This window comes from Portunus trituberculatus, chromosome 16 (assembly GCF_017591435.1).
Source record: "Portunus trituberculatus isolate SZX2019 chromosome 16, ASM1759143v1, whole genome shotgun sequence".
NCBI classification, from domain to species: domain Eukaryota; kingdom Metazoa; phylum Arthropoda; class Malacostraca; order Decapoda; family Portunidae; genus Portunus; species Portunus trituberculatus.
In genome coordinates this window covers 6075765-6100877 of record NC_059270.1, presented here as the reverse complement: position 1 = coordinate 6100877, position 25113 = coordinate 6075765, and the positions used below count along the sequence as shown (strand labels likewise).

The following is a 25113-nucleotide window of genomic DNA, read 5'->3' as shown; positions in this document are numbered from 1 at the left end:
CCTCTCATGGGTCTGGCTGGTAATTTAGTTATCCCATCATCTGGAACTCAAATCTCAAGAACAACTTTGAGGAAACCGGATCAAAGATGGAGACAGGCTGAGCCATATTCTGAAACTCTTTGCTTTCTCATCATGACTAGTTTTTGTTATGGCCACAGAGATGATAAGCCTGGTTCTCAAGAGTGTCTCCTGTTAATGATTTGGAAATTTGTTAATATGATTACAAAAAAAATACCCTTAGAGATCCGTGTAGTTCAAACTAAAGCGCGATGAAGAAGTGTTTTAGAATATGGCCCAAGGAGGCAAAGACATAGGATGATGCCTGTAAGACGAAGCACAGCCCACTTCGTCCTTCCTTCCTGTTGCAAGATTCACCCACATTGTGACCTTGATGAAATAGGAGGATTTAACCAAATGGCAACCGAGGGCGCCAGGAAGGATAACATAAATACAAGGCGGCGGCGGGACGGGGCAGTCTGCGGCGGAGAGGCTAGGGTGTGCGTGGCGGCTGGTCTCTACACAGTGAGTATTGAGGCGTCTTCCAGCACTCGTGTTGCCGCTGTCGCTCACCGCTAACGTCCGGAACTGGGATTTATCACGCAAGGCGGCGGTGACTTGTGAAGTTCTAGGGCTCTTCGTTTTAAATCAAAGAAGAGAGATGTGCGTGCGTTTTTCCGTACACTCACATACCTGGCGTGCATTTTGTTAAGTCATTTCAGTCTCCTCCTTGCGTTACTCATTATCCACAGTTTTATGAAAGCTTGTTGATTTTTATTACTTGTTAGGTTTTAAAGAGAGGAGTGAGCGTTTGTCTGGTGTGCATTTTTTTTTTCTTTTCAATTCTCTCCTTACAGTACGTTATCGTTACTCACAGCTTAACCCTTTCAATATTGGGACACATTTTTACCTTGAGATTTGTGTACGATTAGACCATTTTATTTACATTGGGAAAGGATCTATGGAGGTCAGAAGATTAATGGCCACAGACAGTCTTCACTATTCTAATCCCACCATACAAGTTTCTGTAGCTATATAAAATCGGCAAATAGTAAACAGAATGAATATGGAAACGCGTCATGGTACTGAAGTGACTTTGGCGGTTACGTGAAATATTCTAGCTTCACGTTTTGAAGTTAAATGAAACCGTTTTTTGTTTTTGTTTTTTTGTTTTGTTTTTTCTTGCTTGCCTGCATTTTGTCCTGTCAGTTCAGCGCCTTTTTCGCCGTACACTACCACAGCCGCGTCTCGTGAGGTGTCCCGCAAAGCAAGTCGTATCGCGTTTTATGTGCGTGTATCGCCTTCTTTTGACCCCTGTGGCGTTACTCCATCCCGGCCTGACCTCCTCAAGGGTGTTCTGGTCGCTCTGTTAGGCTGGCATGACTTTCGATTACAGTCACAGGAGATTTACTTACTTACTTTACTTACTCGTTACAATAATACGTCAAAAGTAAAGACTATCACTATCTCGCTGCATTGTCGAGTTAGTCTTTTCAGTCCACTGTCTAGGGAGGATTCACTAGAGTTTATGGTAATGACTGAATTTATAACACAGCCTTGTCCTTTCTCACTATTACGTGCTAGCGGAGTCACGATGTCGAGCAACCGGTTGGTTCACAATGTACGGCGTTCTCTATTTAATGACGGAAGTTGAGATAAGAGACTAAAGGTGAAGGGAGAAGTGAGGATGCACGGGATTGAGCATCAAAGGATAGAAGTATGGAGGAGGAGGAGGAGGAGGAGGAGGAGGAGGAGGAGGAGGAGGAGGAGGAGGAGGATGGAATAAGGAGGAGGATTAGGATTAAGATTAAGAGGAACACAAAGGAGGACAAAACAGCAACAGCCCCTGAGGTCCTTACTAGGCTGTTTGTTGAAGCTATTTCCTAACTACCAGTGATAGAGACAGGACAGGAAAGCAAGAAGAGGAGGAGGAGGAGGAGGAGGAGGAGGAGGAGGAGGAGGAGGAGGAGGAGGAGATTAGGATAAGGGTTAAGATTAGATGGAAGAAGAAGGATAGGATAGGATTATGAGGAGGAGGAGAGATATACCGGCAACATGTAGGTGATTACAGGTGAAATATTTGTGGTTAAGGAGAGCAGGCGGTTGATAGCAGCTTACGTGAACCTTAATTTCTCTCTCTCTCTCTCTCTCTCTCTCTCTACTACAGTACAAAACATCCTCCAAAAACAAAAAACAAAATAAACAAATCAGTCGAATAAAAAAAACTTAAAAAAAGAAAGAAGCAAGCTTTAAAGAATAAAATATAAAACCAGTATTTCATTTGCCACTCCCTGACGTGCACAAAAAAAGAAGAACCCAGAGCGCATTCCTGGGAACACCATAAATTGTAGCGCTCTCCGGGTTATGGAACTCTTTTGAAAGGTGTCAGCGCGACCCCTACTGATCTATTATTACTGTATTTCCCTCCGCGTCCAAGCGTTTAGGCCTGTATTCTTATACGCTTTGCTCTCTCACCATCACTGCTTTCCAAAGGCTCTATTTAAAGACACTCGTGTTTTTTAAGGGTATTTTTATGGTTCCGGTAATAGATTGGCAAGATTTCTAGTTTATTAAAAGGAGAAACTGTCTTGAAAACCCGGCTTGTTCTCTCTGTGGCCTTGGAAAATTGTCGTAGTGAGAAGTGAAGGCGTTTTTTAATACGGACGTTAAAGCGAAGGAAAGATATGGGTGGCGATTCTCTCTGGGAGGAGGGAGGGAGGGGAGGATGGAAGGAAGATGGGACAGAAGGAATAGGAACGGAAGACTGCAGTAGTAGTAGTAGTAGTAGTAGTAGTAGTAGTAGTAGTAGTAGTAGTAGTAGTAGTAGTAGTAGTAGTAGTAGTAGTAGTAGTAGTAGTAGCAGCAGCAGCAGTAATAGTAGTGGTACAAATGTGTAGGAAAGAAGAGAGATCAGGGGGTTATGGGACAAGATGGGGACGGAATGGTGGGGTTAATTCAAGGTCAGGGTTATGATGGGAGGAGGTGAGGGAGTTACAGGGTCAGGGTGGAGGAGGGAAGGAAGGAGAGAGCTGCAGGGTTCGTAGGGGAGGAGGAGAGGGTCAGGGACGGTGGAGGAAAAAGGCAATATGGTCATGGAGAAGACGCGCGCCTCAGGGCTACGGAGGAGGAGGAGGAGGAGGAGGAGGAGGAGGAGGAGGAGGAGGAGGAGGAATACAAGGATGACATGCATAGCTATTTATAAAGAAAACACGATTTTTTGCTTTCTCTTTGGCTAGGAAGTTAATTGATACAAGAAAAGCGTTGACAGACTCACATAACGGAACCAGGAGTGGAGAAAAAGACCCGAGAAATATGAAACAGTTACTAAGGAACGGAGTTTAATTCAGGGAAAAGTACTGAGAGTTACGGTGATTGATTAGGAGAACGCATTATGGATGGATCCTAATTAGATATAAGTACTGGGAAGGAGGATTAATTACAGAGAAGTATTAGGGCACGAAGTTTATGGGAATGGGGAAAAGTATCGAGACATGGAAGTCAGATAGGGTAATAAAGGAGTTACTATAAGAATGTAGCTTTCAGAAGATTAATAGGAACGAACTTGATTACAGAAATATTCAAGGATACAGAACTCAGTAATTAAGAAAAATACCCAGTGATCGAGGTCAGTTTGGGAAAGAGTATCCAGGCACAAGCTTGCTTAAAGAATGGTTTGTACAAGAGACACACACGATGCAGAAAGGGATGAAGCTCAAGTTCGGAAAGAGAATTTGGAAGCATGTGTTAGTTAGAAGATGCTGGAGATGTCTTAATTTAGGTTAGGTTAGTGTAGGAAGGGTTAGAGCACAATTCACAGATAAACGTAGAGAAAAAGGAAGGGATCGTAGTTAAGATAGATTAGAAGATAAAAAACAGAAAGAAGGGGGGATGAAAACAAGAAGGGAAATTATGATAATGAAAACCTAAGATACACAAAACAAAATACAAGTAAGACAAGAAGGGAAGGAGTACGTAAGATAGATTAGAAGGAAGGGGAATATAAACAAGGAAGAGACACTGAGAATCTGGACTAGAAAATTAAAATAGGAAACAATAAGGAAAAAATAAATAAAATATATACAATAAACAAATAATCAAGCACAAATTCATCCCCTTTCCCTCCTCCCCCCCAACCCCCCCACAAAAATACCGTTCTGCATAAATCAGCACCCACACACAATACCAAGAAAATCCTACTATGCTATTGCAACAACCACTCCTGGTGCTCCGCCTCTCCTCGCCCCACCCCGCCCCGCACACACCTTGCCCTGCTCGCAGCGGCCCAACCCGGATCTGGCAGAAGAGGTCGTGTTCCGTAGGACGTTGACATGGAAAGAAAGAGAAGACCGAGGGATGGGGAAGGATGGGGAAGGAGAGAGAGGGAGGGGAGATATTATGCAATGTGTGCGTGTAGGAGAGAGAGAGAGAGAGAGAGAGAGAGAGAGAGTGTGTGTGTGTGTGTGTGTGTGTGTGTGTGTGTGTGTGTGTGTGTGTGTGTGTGTGTGTGCGCGCGCACGCGCGCCAGGTTTGAAGCAGCAGCGCCTGTGCGTCGTGGCGTCCAAGGTTACGGCGCATAACTTGTGTGTGTGTGTGTGTGTGTGTGTGTGTGTGTGTGTGTGTCATAAGCTATTTGTATTTTTTCTTACTATCTATTTTTTTTCATAAATCAGTATAACTCGTATCATACATCCATACGAACATTATACAGAAGTCAACTCAAACTGTAGGCAGGAGACGATAACGAGCGCTCGATCATGAAAATGGAAAACAGAAAACAGAGAACGGAACACACACACACACACACACACACACACACACACACACACACACACACACACACACACAATCAAGCAGATGTATAGACGTATTTGTAAAGATGATAAGCAAAATTGGGTTTTTGCTCAGAGATGCTGTGTGTGTGTGTGTGTGTGTGTGTGTGTGTGTGTGTGTGTGTGTGTGTGTGTGTGTGTGTGTGTGTGTGTGTGTGTGTGTGTGTGTGTGTGTACAAAGATGTTGTGGAACTAATAACGGTACACAAGTGGAATATTAATCTCTTAAGATTAACAAATACAAACTCAATTGCATCTATTACACACTAAACTAACATTGAACAATTACTTAATCCTTCTAAATCACTTTATAAGGATGACGTTTACACTTCTTTCCCCTGCGACCTTTCAAAACGCCTTCTCTTCCCCTTCCACTCTCCTCCTCTAACTCTGAAACCTCCCGTTACAGTAATTTTCCCCACCAACCAGTCAATCCTCTTCTCTCTATTATCTCTGAATCCCTTCAGTACTGGGACACATTTACCTTGAGATTTGTGCACCATTAGGCGATTTTATTAACATTGGTAAGGGTCTATGGAGGTCAGAAGATCAATGCACAGTCTTCACTATCTTAACCCCCATTCAAGTTTGTGAAGCAGTATAAAATCGCCAAATAGTGAGCAGAATAAGTATGGAAACGCGTCCTGGTACTGAAAGGGTTTAAATATCAATCACCCTTTAACAGCGCCTCCTCAAAACACTTCAACCCTCAATTCCTTTCCACCTTCAACCTCTTCTACTTTTTAATCGTCGGAATTCCAAACATCCTCCTACTATTCCTCCTCCAAATCTCAGCTTCCTGAATTTAGTCTAACACACATTTCTGTAAAGTCCACAATCTAAAAAACCTCTCATTACTTCCGCCTCTTCACCTTTTCAATCTCCGTCACTACGTTCTTCTCCATTCAGATTTCGATAACCTTCTCGTTACTTCTCTTCCAGTTCCCCAAACTCCTCCCACTTTCCAGCTCCCCCAATCCCCAACCCTTCCCTTTAATTCCCCTTCATGCTCCCTACCTCACACACCAGCCAACTACTGTTCTATCCGCCAGCAACCCTCCCCTTTCCTTTTTCTCCAACACAAAACCACCACGACGACGTCTTCCTCTTCCATCCAACCTCCTCCTTAACTAACCAAACCAAAATATATCTGAGTCACCAACTCCCAGCGCCCACACTGGCTGTCCGCCCCTCGCCCACTCATTTCCACAATGCTCTGCGCCCCAGTGTCCCCAAGGTGTGTGTGTGTGTGTGTGTGTGTGGAGGTTCGCCAGTGCTGGACAAGAGGAAGGTGTGATAATGATGGTGCGGTGATGTGTAGCTGTCTAGTACTCTGTTTTCGTCCGATAAAAGGGTGAATGGGTAGGAATGCTTCTTCTTTTATAAGACGATTCTTTTGTGTTTTTTGTTTGTGTTTTGTGTAAGAGAGAGAGAGAGAGAGAGAGAGAGAGAGAGAGAGAGAGAGAGAGAGAGAGAGAGAGAGAGAATATCCGGGTGTGGTCCTGTTATAATGTACCTCGTACCTCACCATCATCTATTCAATGTGTGTTTGCTCTTTCTTTCTCTTCTTCATAAATTAACATTCACGATGGAAGAAATAATCCTCTGTATCGTAACTAAAACTTATGTGATGAAGTACACTCATGAGCCACCGAGCCAACACATGTAGAACTAAAGAATGGAATACACTGACGTCTCTCCTGCTCCTTATTGCATCTCTCGCCCTTTCCAGCCGTATAAAAAGTCAAACCCACTATTCCTTGGCCAATACTCCCTTCCCCGGACGTCTTGGTGGTCCCGACTGAGGACTCCCGGCAGGCTTCAGGATAACTGAGCTATAGTGACCCTCGTCGCGCTACAACCTAGAAAATGTTCTTAATGTTCTAACTAATGTGCTAGAAATTAATGCACTAACAACACGACCTTTCTTGTGTGACTAGGATTTTCCCAGTGTCACTCTCTCTAGTTAGGTTAGAACACACAAAGAAATACTAATGTATACATGCATGCACAGAGCATAAGTTTAAATATTGAAAGCATATCGCAAAGTTTTGAATCGTGCAATTGAACAAATACACAATTGAAACACACACACACACACACACACAGGTACTCACCGAGGCTTCAAAAAGGTGGAACGGAGATCGTCTGATTGTCTATGACCGCCAGTCATCCTGCGTCTTGTCCTGAAGATGACTAGAAAGTTGGAGTGAGGGAACCGTCACTGCAGTTGATAAAAGATGCAATATCACTTAAAATGTTACTAGCATGACTATAGTGCATCAATTGAAAAAAAATTCTGCAGAATGTTTATAAAGTATAATGAATGACTTTCAGTTCTGGTCAAGGTAGAACAAATCCTGCTGTTCTCCACCAAGTGTGCCACATGGTGAATCAAGCCTCGTTAATTCATGACCCACCACACCTACTTAGTTGACAGAGATAAGTGGGTATCGTTCTGTGATAGGTTTGTCCAGGGTAGTGAAGAACGCCGTTACTTGTCTTCCCGATATAGCTTATAAGCCTCGCCTAAAGTGGTAAAGGGATGCAGCATCGAGTCGCCTTCTCACACTATATTGCTGCATTCCTCCCTGCTCTATCTGGTCGAGGCTGACGTCGCTTGTAGACTGCATTTTTCAGTTGTAGGCCCCAGCGATGGAGAGGGTAGGGAGGCAGTGACTATCAGCGGCACTTTGTCACTGGTTATTGTTAACGAAATAAGGGGGATTATAATAAAAGGGAAGAAATAACTTTTTTTTTCCAACACCAACGCCGCGGGGCAACACCATTCGCCCCCGCCACACAACCTGGGCTCGACACGACGCCAAACACACACACACACACACACACACACACACACACACACACACACCATTACATTAAATCTCAGTCTAACATATAACTAACCGGATAAACTCCTTCGCTGATTTTCCTCATTGTCACTCGTCTGCTGTCCTGACAGCAGCAGCGGTTGGTGGGAGGGACGTGGCTGTGATTTTAAATCTATTATGTAGGTTCTGAGGCGGCAGCATGGCATGGACAGGAATGTGGTCTCAGTCTCAGCGGCAGGTGGTGGAGGACAGTCCCGGGTCCCGGCGCAGCACTGCAGATGCGTGAATCCCGGCCAGAGACTTCACTGATCCTCGTGAATCAAGGAGGCGCGTCCTATGTTCCTCTAATACATGATTTCTCGTCACGACAGGAAAGATGATATGTTAACAAGGCTGCAATTATATCCATAGAAAGGAACAGAAGGCATGTTCATTCTAACATTCACTTCACAGATGAATGAAATCATTTTTTTCCTGGCGATATCCTGCAACACTGCTCGAAGCTTCACTTGTGCATAGTTACCACCAAAGCCCGTACAGAGAAATTTAATGAAATGTAGATGTTTTATTATCAATTTGTAATGTTAACTAAAGTGTAAATGAATGAAGGATTGTCAATGCCCTGTGAAGCACTTTACATAGACTAAGGAGTTTCTTCTCTGTGTCGGTCCACTATAATGAGTTATAATCATGAGAGGTTCCAATGGTTCAACATGATTTAATACTTGTGTCATCCTCTTAAGACAATAACTTAGGGAAAACTGTATACAGAAATGCCTATAAGAAAATCTACAAACAAAATATGTCTTAACAAAATGCGTGTGACATATAATATATATATATATATATATATATATATATATATATATATATATATATATATATATATATATATATATATATATATATATATATATATATATATATGCCTACATCCATACACACATATACACATAATATTCATATGAAAAGGAAAAAAAAAATATACACACACACATACCTTCACACATACATATATACAGACCGATATTTAGACATTACACTTATACAGAGACTCATGCACAAACACTTAAAAAAAAACATACACAGATGTATACTTACATACACACATACGTACACATATAAATATACACATAGATACGCAAGGAAAGTGCAACTTATCAGTGTATATGAGTATCAATGCAGGGTGTGTCATCAGGAGGTGAAGCCATCTCTGGCGCATCACCCCCACGGTGTAGGCACTAACTAATCTGTCAGATGGTGGTGACTACAGAGTTGCACAATTGTTCCACCCTCAGCTTTAAACTAGATATTCAGTGCCTCCTAACTACATCCACACATTTAATGTTGTTAGAAGCAAATGTCTCTGAGGAACTAAACCACCGAGGCACGCCCATGGCCTCTTGAGGATTTCATTGTGGCTAACACGAAGCCTTTGTATAGACGGCATTCTGTATCTGGCTCACAGTGAATTACATTATATCCTGTAACAGCAACTCGTGAACAGATCCAGCTTTAATATTCGTTTAACATAACAGTAGTTATGAATCGAACCGTGATTCTGAGCAGCATCTGTAGTAATTGTTCCGAGGTGATTACGAAGATACTTTATCTCAATGTCTTCATGCCAAGCCTGCTGGTTATGCGCAAGGATCAGCATACATTGACGAGTAGATTTGGGAAGACGAGGTACAAGTGCATGTAACAGGGAGACAGGAGAGATGAGAAAAGATGAAAGGATAGGGAAGAAGGCATAGAGAAGAGTGAAAAACTGGTTTTTCACGTACTGATCAGTCCTTATTTAATAACAAATAGAGCAAGAAAGGATGGTGATTATGTAATATAAGGAATTGCAGCAAATATCACCTTACGGGACAACTGTTAGCAAAGGATCTAAGGGAATTATTTTAATGTACGTACACGCATATCATATGTAAGATCTTCCTCTTTTTATAACGTTCACAGGAAGTTGGTTGACTGGCTCCTAATTGCCTATATAATGTCAGTCTGGCGTGTTGTCTATGTAGGTGGGCATCGTAACCATATACTTGTACTCTTATCACTACTTCAGTGCTCACAACATTTAGCACTTATACGCCGTTTGATCACCCATGCCCAACACTAATCTAGTAACCTTCCCTTTGTCTCCTTCAGATGCGTTTCTTTGTGGTACTGGCGGTTACGGTGGCTGTGGCGGCATATGGTCCACCTCGTCCTTCCACTGGCGGGAGCAGCGGCTGTGGCAGCGGCTGTGGCTCCGTTGGCGGTGGTAGTCAGGTAGTTACCACCCATGTATCTCCGTGCCCCGGTGGAAATTGTGGAGGATCCTCCGGGTCTGGCGGGTCTGGCGGATCAGCGCCGTCCGGGAATGGGGATTACTGGTGGGCAGGAAAGGACAATCCCTTTGCCAATCCTGCACCCGCTTCACACGTCAGCACTGGATGCAGCGGCTCCAGCTGTGGCTCAGGGTGCACAGGGAGTGGCTGCCCCTCGCAGGCTCGCCCCTCGCCAGCAGGTCCCTCTCCTGCCCTTATTCCAGGCCCCGCTCCAGGCTCCATCCAAAACCTGCTGATGCCACCCATGGGGATTTGCTCTGCCAGCTACGTCTGCGTCAATTGGCAACTGTGTCGTGACGGGTACGTCATTGATGATGGCACGGGAGTCATCGACAAGCAGCAGAAGGTTATCCCGCCCAGAGTGGCCTCCACTTACACCAGCTGCGGTGGGGACATGATCTGTTGCGGCGTGCCCCAGCACGGCACCGGCACCCCTGTCCAACCAGCCACACCTGGAACATCCCATTCCCCAAGTCGCGGCACACCCGCACGCCCACACACACCTAGTAGTCAGTCTACATTCTCTGTTCCTGCCTCACCATCACGCCCACACAGTCCGTCAACATCCTCTGGCCCAGGAACCCCAGGGCGCCCACACACCTCCGGTAGCCAGTCAACGTTTACTCTTCCTGCCTCACCTTCACACTCGCACACCCCTGTCAGCCCATCCTCTGGCCCAGGAACCTCAGGGCGCCCACACACCTCCGGTAGCCAGTCGACGTTTACTCTTCCTGCCTCACCCTCACACTCGCACACCCCTGTCAGCCCATCCTCTGGCCCAGGAACCCCAGGGCGCCCACACACTTCCGGTAGCCAGTCGACGTTTACTCTTCCTGCCACCCCTGCACACCCTCACAAGCCCATCAGCCAACCGAAGCCCTCTGTGCCTGGGACGGCAATCAGTCCACCAAATTCTCTGGCCCTGGAACACCCGCACACTCAGGGTCTGGACTTCTTCCACGCCCACAAACACCAGCTAGCTTGGGATCTGTGAGCCCACAACAGCCCTCACCGCAACCGTCAGTTCCAGCCACAAGTTACGGCTTCCCGAGTCCTGGCGTACAGCAGCCAGCCGGCCCTAGTCCTCAGTCCTCTACCGTGAACCAGGTTGGCCCTGTGCTGCCCAACCAGCCCTTGCGCCCCGTCAGTAACCCTGTAGGTCTGGCCAGTCCCCCACAAGGCCAGGCAGGCGGCATGGGCATGATGGGTATGATGGGAATGATGCCCCGATCTGGGTCGTGTAGTGCTGGCACTTACTGTGTCCCGCAGGAACAGTGCAATCCCTACACAGGCTTCATCATTCGCGGCAACACGGCGCTGATGGCGGTGTGGCCTGAATCCCCGACCGTGCCTTTCCTGGTGAGTAACTCACTCTTCTTCCCCTGTCCTCACCTCCATATTTATACCATGATTGCTATGTATAGGCCTGTTGAGTTCTTGCAGTTTCGACTTACTTTCTTACTAGTTTATGACTTCGACGCTGCATTTTCACTCTTCCTCATCATGCATCCCTCCCTTGTCCCTTCTTCGCAGACTGTAGGATTTTGTTTCAGTCCTCTATATAATATTGTTCTCTCTGCCAGTCTTGCTTCGTTCCTGACGGCTCCATCACTGACGGCGTGTGCTGCCAGGAGGCTCACCCCAACGCTGGAGGAGTGGACTAAGCATTGCCACCACCAACGATACCTGCAACACCGAAAAATGCCAAGCATGTCCTCGCGTGCGTCATTGTTCACTTCCACCACCACAGAACCGCTGCCACTTTACACCATCCCACATCATGTACCAGCTACACACCACACGACGCCACGTTATGTTACTTACCACTACACCACACAACACCACACCATTTGGCTGTATGTTGCACCACCACCACATCATGAACACCACAACACACCATGCACATCATTACATTCTGACATCAACCCACAACAGCACGTTGGCACTCACCAAACGATCACACTAACATTCCTCTAGCGCACCACAACAGACCACGTCACACCACACCCTTTGCATCACCACACTACACTACTATATACTATATTGCACAATATGACTATGCTTGTACCAGCAACACCACCACCACCATACCATACCACGAAACAATGAAGCCCCTCACTGCATCATTACACTTTATCACTACACTAAACCACTTAATTGCACACTTGCACCACCACTGTATCACAAACATCACAACACCACTATACTTTAACACCATATCACTACTACACATTGACACCCTCAACATCACATCACCATCACTGCACTGTTCAGACCTTCGAACACATCATAGCACTGCAATACCTAAATTTCATCTCACTACACCAAACCACACCCAACGTCACAGCACCATTCACACCACCATATACTGTAAAACACCACACTAACCAACACATCATATGAGTGTCGGTACAATCTGCACCATTAACTACTTCACAAACATAAAGTTCAGAGAAAGATAACACACACACACACACACAGAGGGCACCTTAGATGTGCTAAAGGCAGAGAAGAAGGTTTTCCAGCTTCTTTATGCTTTGTCCAGCCTCATTCAGCAACCCGATGGGATTCTCATGGATTTGTGTGACTTTGACAAATAATAAAAACAACATCGAGTCTTAAATACTAAGCCACAGTTCACACATCTAACTAAGATGATTCCCCAGGTCCTTCTTCATCCACATGCATTTTCCTCCCCTATCCCATTGCCTCTGTAGCTCGACGTAATAAAACAAATATGAGCTCGTAACCCCTTATGTATTTATCATCCTCTTGATATAATTCTCCCTTAGGTCACACTTGGGAGAGACATGACAATTCCTGTAGCATGTAAGAGAAGTAACTAGAGAAGAGATAATGGAAGTTTAACAAAGGATGGCTTAGAATAGATGAGGAGCTGCATGGACGAGTTTATAAGACAAGGTGGGGGATGGGGAACAGTGTTGTTCTGTAGTGGAAATGACGATTTCTATAACTTATAAGATAAACAGAGGTGAGGTATGTTTGGCTAGAGTGGCCTGGAATTGACAGGCAGCTAGTATGGATTAAAGAGAATGAAAGAGGGGCGTTTTGTAGCGAAATAATTGAGACTGATTGTAAATATAATGGATTAAGAGAAAGTGTCCGAGGGGTCTCCAAGCGCATGGGTTTGAATCCTGTCCACGGTCCAAGTGTAGGTAGGGTTTCCTCACTCGGGGCAACGGTTTCCTAGCGGGTAGGCTTTGAGATAGGAGGTACCACAAAAAGTATCCCCTTTAGCCTATAAATTCCCGTGAAAAGCCCACATGGTATAGATTAAAAAAAATAAAATAAAGAAAAAAAAAACTATGGGGAACCAGACATTTTACGACCACTGCGTTCATGCAGGATCAGAAGGCGAGATGAAATGTTGCACTGGAGGGGCAGGGGACTAGACAAGAAGAAGACCTTGATTCTTCATTCTTCCTGTTACGGCACCACATATCCTGCCGGAGGAAGCTGAGAAGGAAGGCAAGGAGGAGGAAGAGACAGCACAATGGGAGAGGATGCTGTCCCAAAGCAGCACTGTAAAAGTAGTACTGTACACGCTGGTGAGTCCTTCGCCCCCACACCAACCTCGATAAGATTAAATACCAGGCTATATTTCCTGTCTGAGACCCAAAGTGCGAGACCAATTAATCGCGCCTGCTGCATGCTGTGGTCCCAGGAAGCATGTCAAAATGGCAGTGTTGCCTCGCCACACACACACACACACACACACACACACACACACACACACACACACACACACACGTATGATGTTTGTCCTCACCCTGGTGCTGCTGGCGGTGAGTGTAGAGAAGGCTAGGGCAGTAGGTAAAGAGAATGCAATTAAGATACTCTCAGCTAAGGAGAACTGGAGCACTAAATAGGCTTGATCTGAGGGGATGTGTAGTGACATCACGGTCTCTGACCTAACGCTCGGTCACTCAGTCGTATACTATGGTGGTGAGTGCTAGAGCTCTGAGGTGTAATATTTTTGCAGAAATGCACTCTTGTTGCATTGTCCATACATTGCAAAGGAACTGCCCTACATTTTCATTTTTACCTGAAGAAGAATTGAGGAAAAAGTGGCTGAAAATATGTGGTGTTACAAAGAATATTAAATGTGGTCACGTGTGCAGTCATTTTGAAAAGACCGCCTTTCAAAGGAATACAAAATAATTGTTGTTGTCTGCCCCTTGCCAAAGCAGTTTTATATTTTGTTTCTGCTTATGCTGGGGTCACACTACAACTTTTTTTTTTACCGCGACGTCCTCGATGGTCGTAAGAAGGCTGTCGCCGGCAACAATGATGTCATTTTAACAGCTTTTGGCCTGCCATAAGATGTCGTGAATCAAATCATATGTTAACGCAGTGATATCGTACAATGTAAGATGTCCTTGTTGTCACACGACATCGTAGAAGCATTACGACAATTGAGCACTGAATTCGACTGTCGGGAAGAGAGTCACGACAAGCAAAGCAAGCCAAAGCAAGCCATTTCATCGGGCATAAGATGACGTTACAGAGAGATACGATGTCATAGGTGCTGCCAACGACATCGTTCGACATCGAACAAGTCAAAAATTGTTAAATAATTAGTTACGACTAGCCTTTGAACATACGTTTGGCAGTGACGCATGAAAACGTTGTTGCTAGAATTGTAGTGACCAGTGTGACAGCTAGTGCTTTGTCACCAGAGAGAGAGAAACTGGGGTCAGGGAGTGAAGGGCTTACATTTTTCCCTCCATCCCATGCACCCTAACCTTTCTCGTGAGTCTGTGATGTGGTACCTTATGAAATGCTTTAGGAAAATGTAGGTATAGGATGTCATAACTATGAATAAAGAGTTGTCGGGCGGTGTCCCGCTGCACTGTTGCGCCACACCACCACTGCAGTGACAAAGTTTTAGTTAGAGTGACAAGACAGTTGTTTGTGTGATTGTAGTGACATATTAACATCATTTGTACATTACTGATAGGAGACTCTTGAAAATGTTTGTCATGAAAGGAAAGTGCTTGAAAATATTGTACTAGTTATAGTGAGACTTGTTAAATAGAGAGTGAGAGCTAACCTAACGTATCTTATCCTATCCTCATCTATCCTATCCTAACCTAACCTATCCTATCCTAACCTAACCTATCCTATCTTATCCTCATCTATCCTATCCTAGCCTAACCTAACCTAGAGACTATGAGTGTGTCACCAGCCACCACCTCAAGGTCTGATGGGTGGTGGCCTGTCTGGCGGTGACGGTGTGGTGTAGCAGTGGTGACCCTCTAAGAGTGGTGGTCGGTGTGGTGTGTCGTGGTGGCAGTAGACTCGCAACCACTCCTGGGTCACGTGGTACATAACAAAGGTGAAGGCCATGGCCTGTGCACACTGCAGCAGGCTGTTTACTAGGACCCTGCCACCCCGCTGGATGTCCTTCCCTGCTTGGATGGGGACGGAATGGAAGGCTGCAAGACATCACAGGATCTCTCGTGGGGCTCTCTCCACTTGTGGCGGAGATGGGCCTGGGAAGCGGCCCATCTCTGGCCAGCCCTGAGGTCACAGTGTACAACCTCAGGGATCTCGCCAGTCTCAGGAATAAGTTCCCCTTACTGAGAAGACTGGCCTTGGGGAGCAGCCCACCTCTGGCCATCCCCGAGGTCATGGTGTACGACCTCTTGTGTCAGGCTGGCCACGTTCTCGTCAGCCTGAGAAATGTATTCCCTTTGCTGCCAGGGCTGGGCCTGGGAAGTGGCCCATCTCTGGCCATCCCCAAGGTCCATTGGGGAGATCTTGGAGGTGAGGACACAGTACATGACCTCAGTGATCAGGCTGGCTCCAGAGTTGGTGTACACAGCGTATGGAGGCAAGACGAGCTAGATTTCACCAGCCTGGGGGGTCAGGCTGATGTTTGTCTCGCCAGCCTGGAGGGGCAGGCTGGTGTGCTGCTCAGTCTTTGCTGGTTTCTGCTTGTCCTCCTTAGTTGTTCTTGGCTCATCCAAGAGCCTTTTGCTGTAGAACATGGCGACAGAGGCTTGGTCTTGGGCCCCACCAGAGCCACCTGTTGCATCCCCAGCCTTGAGGCTGAAGAAGAAATGGGTCTCTGACATGGAAGCAGCAATAATTCCAAGAAAAATCAGCATAATATGTCCTCAGGTCCCCCTAATTAGTACAAGTGAAATGCCAAAGGCACCTCTGCATTTGGGGATCTAGAGGAGAGATTGGAGCAATAAGACAAGATATAAATATAAGATTGTGATCAAAGAATCCCAATGGAAAAGATAGGTTAACAGCATAAGCAGAAGGATTAAGAAGTCAAGAATGTTGGGTGTATCTCCAAGAATCGTGAATATAAGTAGGATGTTACATCAGTTGCTTTATGTCATGGAGGATTGTAAAGTTAAAGGCTGGTTCATCAGGATAGTCAATGAAAGAAAGAAAAAAGAAAAGCTAGTGGTAAACATTGAAGTCTCCAAGAATAGAAATCTCTGTAAAATGAGAGTCAGAATATGCTCGTTTTGAGGTTAAATAGTCAGAGGAGTTAGGTGAGAGGTATATAGCACAGACAAATCTTGTTGGAGAGAGACTCTGAAGTCGTAACCAAATGGTGGAAAGCTTGGAAGATTAAATCTATCTCACCTAATTCCTCTGGAATATAATTTCTTGTTACATCAAGGATCCCATAGTTTGCATTTCAGAAATTTCACATTACAGCTTATATGTAATGTCTTTGCTAGCTTGTTGATATGTTAAGAGTTGAGAAGATAAAATGTTCAAAGCACATAAAAAAATCTTCCAGACTAAACTTAATGTTTTGTCTGGCATAGAGATGAACATTTTCCTTTACCAATTGTGCTGTATTTGATATAAAGTATATGGACTTTAGTACTTACTTTGGTGAAAGCAAAGTAATACTGAAGTTTGTTCTACATTATCATCATGCATGCTTCAAAGTCTTATGAATGGTGTTAAGGGATAATGAAAATAAAAAATTGATTAATTGTTTTAATGGAGCAGGTGCAGGAAGGGACCAGCCACCTCACCTGTATAATGCTGCCTCATTTAATTCACAGAAAACAGCATCAAGTGGCTGTCAACATTCCCAAAAAAGAAACCAATACTCTTAATTCTATAGCTTATGCATTCAAATCTGCTTTCTATGGCCAAACCCATTACTATAAGAATAATGAGTCGCCTCCTGCCTACTGGACAGCTGAAGTGAAGTAAAAGTTTGGTCATAGGAAATTATTTTGGGACACATGCCCAAAAACAGTTTTGAACAAACTTATTATGCTTGTGAGTTTTGGAATACAAATATGGTGGAACTACTTGAAATGCTATATTCTTCAGCTTATGAAAAACACCCAGACCTTAGCTTTCAACTTCACATCAACATGTCATCCTTGTCACAATACATGTTAATCTCACATCATCTTCAAAACATTTCCTTGCTCAGCTCCTGCTACAATGTTTCACAAAAACTCACACTCATTGCTTACAATTCTCATTCCAAAACTTACATCTTACTTATCACAACTTCACCTCTCCAAACAACTTATTCAAATTCTTCAGTACCTTCCAAATTCTATACCTTCAATAAACCATTCCACCCATTATCTACACCTTCCTTAAGTCTTAGATGAATGTTAGTTAAGATTTGAAAGACAGACAACAGACAGATAAACTGACAAATATGAATCATCTGGGTTGCCAGTTAGGTTAGGTCAAAGTTAAGGTTGAAAAGAAATATAGGGCAACCAACATCACTTCATATACACAACAGTAAATTTTTGTACTGCATGTTTTTAAATATTTTTTTTTTTTAATGTTTCTTCTTATGATTTAAGCAAGAATAAACATAAATTAAATTTTATTTCTATAAATTATGAAAATTCCATTTGGTCATGGTCTACAAAAAGTACTGATGTCACAGCAAGATGTTGACATACTATCATTATTTATTATTACTACTACTGTTTATAACATGCATTATTTTGGAAGGTGCCTGATATGGCTATTGCCCCAAAATTATCATGCCTGAACTCTGACCTTCCTTCATTGTATGGTAGAAGAGGACTGATGCCTTGACAAACCATTACCATATACTCTCTCTCTCTCTCTCTCTCTCTCTCTCTCACACACACACACACACACACACACACACACACACACACACACACACACACACACACACACACACACACACACAAATGCACACACGCACATATACACACGTTCTTAAAGCTACCAGCGATGACCATAAGTAAACATTTCCTACAACATTAAGTTTGGTTATTCCAGCACCAGACTGAAATTTGGTGGCTTTTGACACATTTTACTATTATCAATAATCATCATAATCATTACAGTTACATCACATTTTTACCTGTGACTGCTAAGCCACAGATGAAAGTTAAGGTTGATATCAGGATTGCCAACCACTTTTTACTGACATATCTCATCAGATGTAATTTATTTTCCTATGGCAGTGACAATTTTTTGTTGCAAGCTTTAAAGAAAAAAAGAAGCTGCTTGTCTTGAGGAATGAAGCAACAGTGACCAACATTGAGAAGTGTGATGGCAGTCCTGATATCAAATGTGATACAGTTTGGTGGTGATCCTGCAATTTTGTGAAAGTCTTCGGTTATTTTTCAAATGTATTAATCCTAATAATAGGTTCTAAGAGAGAGAAAGATGCAAGTCAGTAGTTAAGTCAAAGTCCAGTCTGCCAATCCAAGAATAATTGAATAGAAGAGGAGTTGTGGTGTTTTAGTGCTTATGCTTTAAAAAGGTATAGCATTGGTTCATCAACAGGAGATGTATGATCTGGATAAGATTTTTCTGCAATAAAATGTGAGATCTTACAAATATCCTACATCAACACAAGTTACTTACAAGAAGTTTGCTGTGATATGTTGATGTGCTTTGAATGCAAGTTTGTTAAAATCTGTGAGCATCTCACAAGTCAAAGAGATGGTTTATCCTGGCCCATTAATACAGTGAACCCCCAGTTTCTCATGGTCCAGTTACCACTGGTTCACTTTTACACATTATTTCATTGGAACAAAACTTTCTCAAATATTGGAAATCTCACTTTATTGCAGAAAATTTGGCTACTATATATATATATATATATATATATATATATATATATATATATATATATATATATATATATATATATATATATATATATAAATAGATAAATAAAAGCTAAATCATGGCATGATAAACTGGGGGTTCACTCTATTCATATTTTCACAAGATAATTGTATAGTTTCCAATTTAGGATTTTGAAAATATAGAATGTTATATTGTGTTGTTACAGAAATTTTATAATATGACCTCTGTAACCCCCTCTCTCTCTCTCTCTCTCTCTCTCTCTCTCTCTCTCTCTCTCTCATCAATACAAAATGTGGTCTTACCAAGTAACATGAAATGGATCTGCTGTTTGAATGACACTGGAATCTGAATGTATTATCATAACTTGATAAATTCTAAAAACTTATCACATGATGCAAATGAAATTAACAGATCTAAAGCTATTTTTCTATACTCCTTGTTGTAATTTATTTATCACTGAGTTTTACTATTATTAATAATATTATTATAAGCATTACTATAATTTTTTTTTTCTATTTGGTTTAAGGTTGGAGACGTTTCACATAAAAAGTTGGGTGTAGCCCTGTGTACCCAGGCCTAATAATAATGCAGCTTATGAATTTGAAAAAAACTGTTCAAGCCAATAACTTGATAGATAAACAATAACTACATGAAATTTTAGATGTGTTTCACATTACATAAAAAATGTAACATCAGACATTTCTTTAATATAAAGGAAGATTTTTGTAAACAAATGTATATGTAAACATCTCAGGTAGACCATTTATATTTTATGCATGTTTTAAAAAACTCTAATAAGGCCTTATGACTCCAACTGTTAGCCATCAATATTGCAGGCCACAGTGAAAGGAAATCTTGATAACACTTTATTACTTTCAGCTGAAAGTAATACAGTATTTTTTAGGTGCAGTGACTATATAGGAACTTTACCTTTTTACAATCACCAAGCCATTCCTACACTGATGATACCATCTGCACTTTACCACATCTTTCCAGAAACTCCTTCAGAAAGTAAACAGCATACAGGGAAGTCACAGAATGCTTGCTTTCTGATCTCTCTAAAATTTTTTATTGGAGTATGAGCAAACTTATAATACTTATTGACAATCAACTGTCCCTCTTTTCTATATTGAACATCCTTAGTCTGTCCTTTACTTATAATTTATACTGGAAACTTCACATCTCTTTAGCTAAAAGCACTTCTATGAAATTTTTCATTCTGAGTCGCCTCTGACAGTTTTTTTTCACCTCCCTGAACTGCTAACTTTGTACAGGAGCCTCATCTGAATGGCCATGTATGGAATATGGTTCACTAATGGGGAGGAAGACTCCACTCATACTGTTTTTTTTTTTTTTAGATATGGTGGAATCAAAAGCTTTTCATCTCATCAACTCCTCTCCTCTGACTAACAATCTTCAGTCTCTTTCTCACTGCTACAATGTTACAATTCTTGCTACCTTTTACCAACTGCTCTTCTGATTTTGCTAACTGCATGCCTCCCCTCCTCCCACAGCTTTGCTGCACAAGACTTTCTTCTTTCTCACACTACTACTCTGTCCATCTCTGATGCAAGAGTTAACCAGTACTCTCAATCATTCATCCCTTTCTTTGGTACACTTTTGAACTCCCTGCCTCCTTCTGTATTTTCACCTATCTATGATCTGAACTCTTTAAGATGGAAATTTCAAGACATTTTTATTATTCTTTTGGCTGACTCTTTTGACCCTGTTCAGTACACCTTTTTCATCGCAAATTTTGCTGCCCTTGACCAGTTTCTCCTCTTACATAAAAGAAAAAAATGGGAGATCCATACAAAGCCAACCAAAAGATGGCATGTAATCATGTGTATTGGAAATTCTTTTGTATCTCAAGGCTTCAGCATGTTACAAATACACTCATTATACTCAAGTTAGGACCTTCATTATGTTTCATTCCTATCACACCTGATCATTTATAATGTTATTATGCTTAATTTACTTGTCATTACTGTTAATCATGATGGGTTAATACTAAGACCTACTTATGCTACATGATTACTTCTTGGCTTCTAGAGCTCATTATAATCAGATACAAATGTTTCTCCAATTAAGCACACTCCACATTACCTGTTTTGCATGCCAGTCTGCAGACACAGTGTGAAGTGGATCTTACTATTTATCCTTAGTGTTGAGTGAGGAAAGTCACATACTCACAAACTGTTTTGGAAATGCTTTTAACACCAAGGTTTATAAGTTACAAAACATTTGAATATGAATGTGCATCACGGTAAATTTATTACACATTCCTAACTGATCACTGTTGCTTTTTGGAGTTCAATATAATTTAGCTATCAGTTTCTACAAAGATATCTGATTATTTGATCTTCATTTCTGCAAATATGAGGTGTAGCTATATCAGAGCATCCTAAAGAAATTACCACAAGAGTGACTACTTTTACAATGTAACACTCTCGAGATGCCAATGCCAACCACTGCAGCCCTCCTTACCCGTGGACAGCTCCTAGCATATTTATATTCAAATGTCCTATACCTTTAAGGTATTCAACCATACAGAGAAATTACTTGTCTTTAATTCCAGTGAGTATGTGACTTTCTTCATGGAGCATCTTCTGAATGAACATTTGTTTGTATTTGTGTGGTAACCTACATAGTGATTTTCATAACAAGAGAAATTAGTTGTTCCGCCAGGACAACAAGTGATGGCAACACACAGGGTGCTGTGTCATGTTGTTACATTGTTCAGCTGAGTGTGTTGACTTCTAAACAGAAGACTGAATTTCCAAATAGTCTTACAAATAATGAATATAAACTAATGGCTATCATGAAATGGGCACATTTTGTTTTGCCAGCTGATATTCAAGTACCTAGTGTATCATACAGTGTACATCTTTAACTATCTGAATGCATGATATGCACAAAGAGCATACTTTTTGTTTCACAACATCCATCCTTCCTGATACCTTTAAAGGGTAACTTTTAGTACAGCAGGAGGGAGTGGGTCTGAGTTGAGCAACTCTCTCTCTCTCTCTCTCTCAGTTAGCACCCATGGCCCCTGGCTGGTGGGTGTGTTGTTCCTCTCTCCGAGCTTATGAACAAAGCCCTACAAGAAGAGGAGTGTTGAGGCCATCTCTGAGGACCACACCTTAACAGTCTCCCCTCTGGATAGCCAAGACGTCTGTCTTGCGGCAGGCCAGCTCTGAGAGAGGATTATTTAGGACAAGAGGGTAAAACCTCCTGTTGGTGGGATGGAAAGCCTTTGTGTTCCTGATGCAGACCACATGGCTTCCCTTGACCTGACCTGACAAAGGGCCATACACATCCCACTGCTATAGACTTGCCATCCCTGCCTCCAGGAATGCAGGACAGCATGGATACAGACACTGCCTCTCGCCCTTCTTTGCCTCAGCCAAGCGCTTCTCATCGCCGTTTTCTCTTTCCCAAGGGGCATGGCAAGACTCTGGCCCAAGCCCAATTCAATGAGTGGTTCATGGCGCTCCTTAAGCAACACCCGTCATTGGAGCCAATCATGAAGGAAGGTAGGAGCACGCCATACCTGACAGCCAATCCTTGGGCTGATGCAGCCATGCTGATGATGGAGGGCTTCCTCGGCCTCATCCTGACCCCAGCGGACCCCGATGCCCAGCAACAGATGGTCATTATTCATGGCATGTCCACCACCATCAATGTTGACTTTCTTGCTACACCAGAGGCCTTCCTTTGGCTCAGAAGGCGAGCTGTTGCTGGTGAACTCTGTATTCAGCTCCTGGGCCTCGTTGAAGGGACCATGCTCAGTTCAGTACACCTCCTCGGCCTGAGCCACTTCTGTGTCAGCCTGTATACCCCTAAGCTTGACCTGTGTGGCCACTTCTGTCATTTCGGGCATCAACATTAAAAGCACAAATTGGTGCTGCACTGCAGGTACTGTTCTGGGGGTCATCTTTCTTCCTGCTGCCTGGAAAAGATCTGTCCTGCTTTGTTGCGACTGTGGGAGTGAGCACAATGCCACTTTCCACTACTACCCTGCCAAGTCCAGGTCCATCAAGGAGCCTGAGACCCAAAGCACCACTGTCAGCCCCTCTATAGTGGTCTTCTGGCCTGCCCCTCCTCCAAAACACAATGCCTGGAAGAATGGTGCCCCATCCTAGTATGTTTTCTCTGCCCTGCCTCTGCCAGCCACCTAGCCTTCAGCATTCCTGCCCCTACCTAACACAGCTGTTGCAGCTCAGTCTGGAGCAGCTTAACCTCCCATGCCTGTCACACTGCCACCTGCCCCACCCAGGACTTTTTTTTTTTTTTTTTTTATGTGGGAAAGAGGGCTAGCCAAGAAAAAAAAAAAGAAAAAAGAAAAAAAAAACTCACTTGAGTGCTGGCTCTCTACAAAGAGGTAAAGTGTCAGCCAAAATTAGGGAGCAAATACCTTGATACCTCCTTTTAAAAGAAGACAAGTCGTAGGAAGTCGAAAATACAGATGCAGGAGGCGAGTTCCAGAGTTTACCAGTGAAAGGTATATGAATGATTGAGAGTACTGGTTAACTTTTGCATTAGAGAGTTGGACAGAATAGGGATGAGAGGAAGAAGAAAACCTTGTGCAGTGAGGCCACAGGAGAATGGTAGGCATGCAGTTAGCAAAACCAATAAAACAGTCAGCATGAAAATAGTGATAAAAGATAGAAAGAGATGCAACATTACAGCAGTGAGAAAGAGGCTGAAGACAGTTAGTCAGAGCAGGGGAGTTGATGAGATGAAAAGCTTTTCATTCCACCCTATCTAGTAAAACTGTGTGAGTGGAAACCCCCCCAAACATGCGAAGAGTACTCTATACAGGGGCAGATAAGGCCCTTGTACAGAGTTAGCAGTAGGAGGAGCGAGAAAAACTTGCAGAGATGTCTCAGAACACCTAACTTCATAGAAGCTGTTTTAGCAAGAGATGAGATGTGAAGTTTCCAGTTAAGATTATGAGTAAGGGACAGACCGAGGATATTCAGTGTGGAAGAGGGAGGGAGTTGAGTGTCACTGAAGAGGGGATAGTTGTGTCGAGTTGATAGATGGAGGAATTGAGTTTTTGAGGCATTGAAAACTACTACATTTTCTCTGCCCCAATTGGAAATCTTAAAAAGATCAGATGTCAGGAGTTCTGTGGCATCCCTGCATGATCTGTCCCTGTCTCTACTCCTGTGGGTAGGGTGCATCAACCTACCATTGCAGCTGCAGTCCCTGCACCACAGACTGGCCTGCCTGTGACCCTCCAAGACATGTTTCAGCTCCTGATTGAAATCCAGGCCAAGGTCAGGGACTTGAATGTGAGGGTCACTGCCTTGGAGCAAGAGCTACACACAGTGAGCCCTCTGCTCCAGCCATCGCTTCAGCCTGCCTCCAATAACCAGCCAGCCAGCCTATGGCACTAGCTAGTGTCTGCCCCAGTCCAGCCTTCGTCCCAGCATATGCCAGCCATCCCTCAGCCGCAGCCAGTGACTGCCCCAGTCCAGCCCCCACCCCTACCAGCCTGGCCTGTGCTAAACTGCACTCCCCTTCTGAGAAGGCAGGTCTGGAGTTGGACTTAGAAATCATGGACAGAGTCGAGAAGGAGCAGGCTGCCAGTGTTATGTCAGCCCCTGCTGTGCATGTTGTGGCAGTGCCCCTCTCCTGCTGCTGCCTGAGAAGCCAGAGGCTTTAGTGGCATCAATGGATAAGACATTAGCTCTGAGGGAACAGTGACAACTGTTGTTAGAAAAAGACCTACCACCATCTGGCTCCTGTGGTGGTGGTACAGAGAGGTAGGGACGCCAGTGCCAGACATGCCACGGAATGTGCTCCACTTCCTGACTGAAACCTAAGATTTCTTTGCACCATGTTTAGGGGGTGGTCGGCATAACCCAACCTCCTCCCTTGTTGTGTACATTATTACAACAATACAGTTATAAATCTCTCTCTCTCTCTCTCTCTCTCTCTCTCTCTCTCTCTCTCTCTCTCTCTCTCTCTCTCTCTCTCTCTCTCTCTCTCTCTCTT

At 43.5% G+C, this 25113-nt stretch overlaps 2 protein-coding genes across 9 annotated transcripts in view; one reads left to right on the top strand and one right to left on the bottom strand.

Moving 5' to 3' along the window:
* The window catches only part of LOC123504660 (putative uncharacterized protein DDB_G0291608), a 78026-nt gene that overhangs the window by 19671 nt on the left and 33242 nt on the right, over positions 1-25113 (bottom strand). For all 8 annotated transcript variants that reach the window (XR_006674900.1, XR_006674903.1, XR_006674901.1 and 5 more), the window contains exon 11: positions 6944-7050. The gene's annotated coding sequence lies outside the window, so the exon portion shown is untranslated. The remainder of the gene's footprint in view (positions 1-6943; positions 7051-25113) is intronic.
* On the top strand, positions 415-12742 carry LOC123504638 (leucine-rich repeat extensin-like protein 5). Its single transcript, XM_045255350.1, is given in 4 exon segments — positions 415-522; positions 9812-10825; positions 10828-11352; positions 11577-12742. Coding segments are annotated over 4 exon segments (1728 nt in total). The 3' UTR covers positions 11658-12742.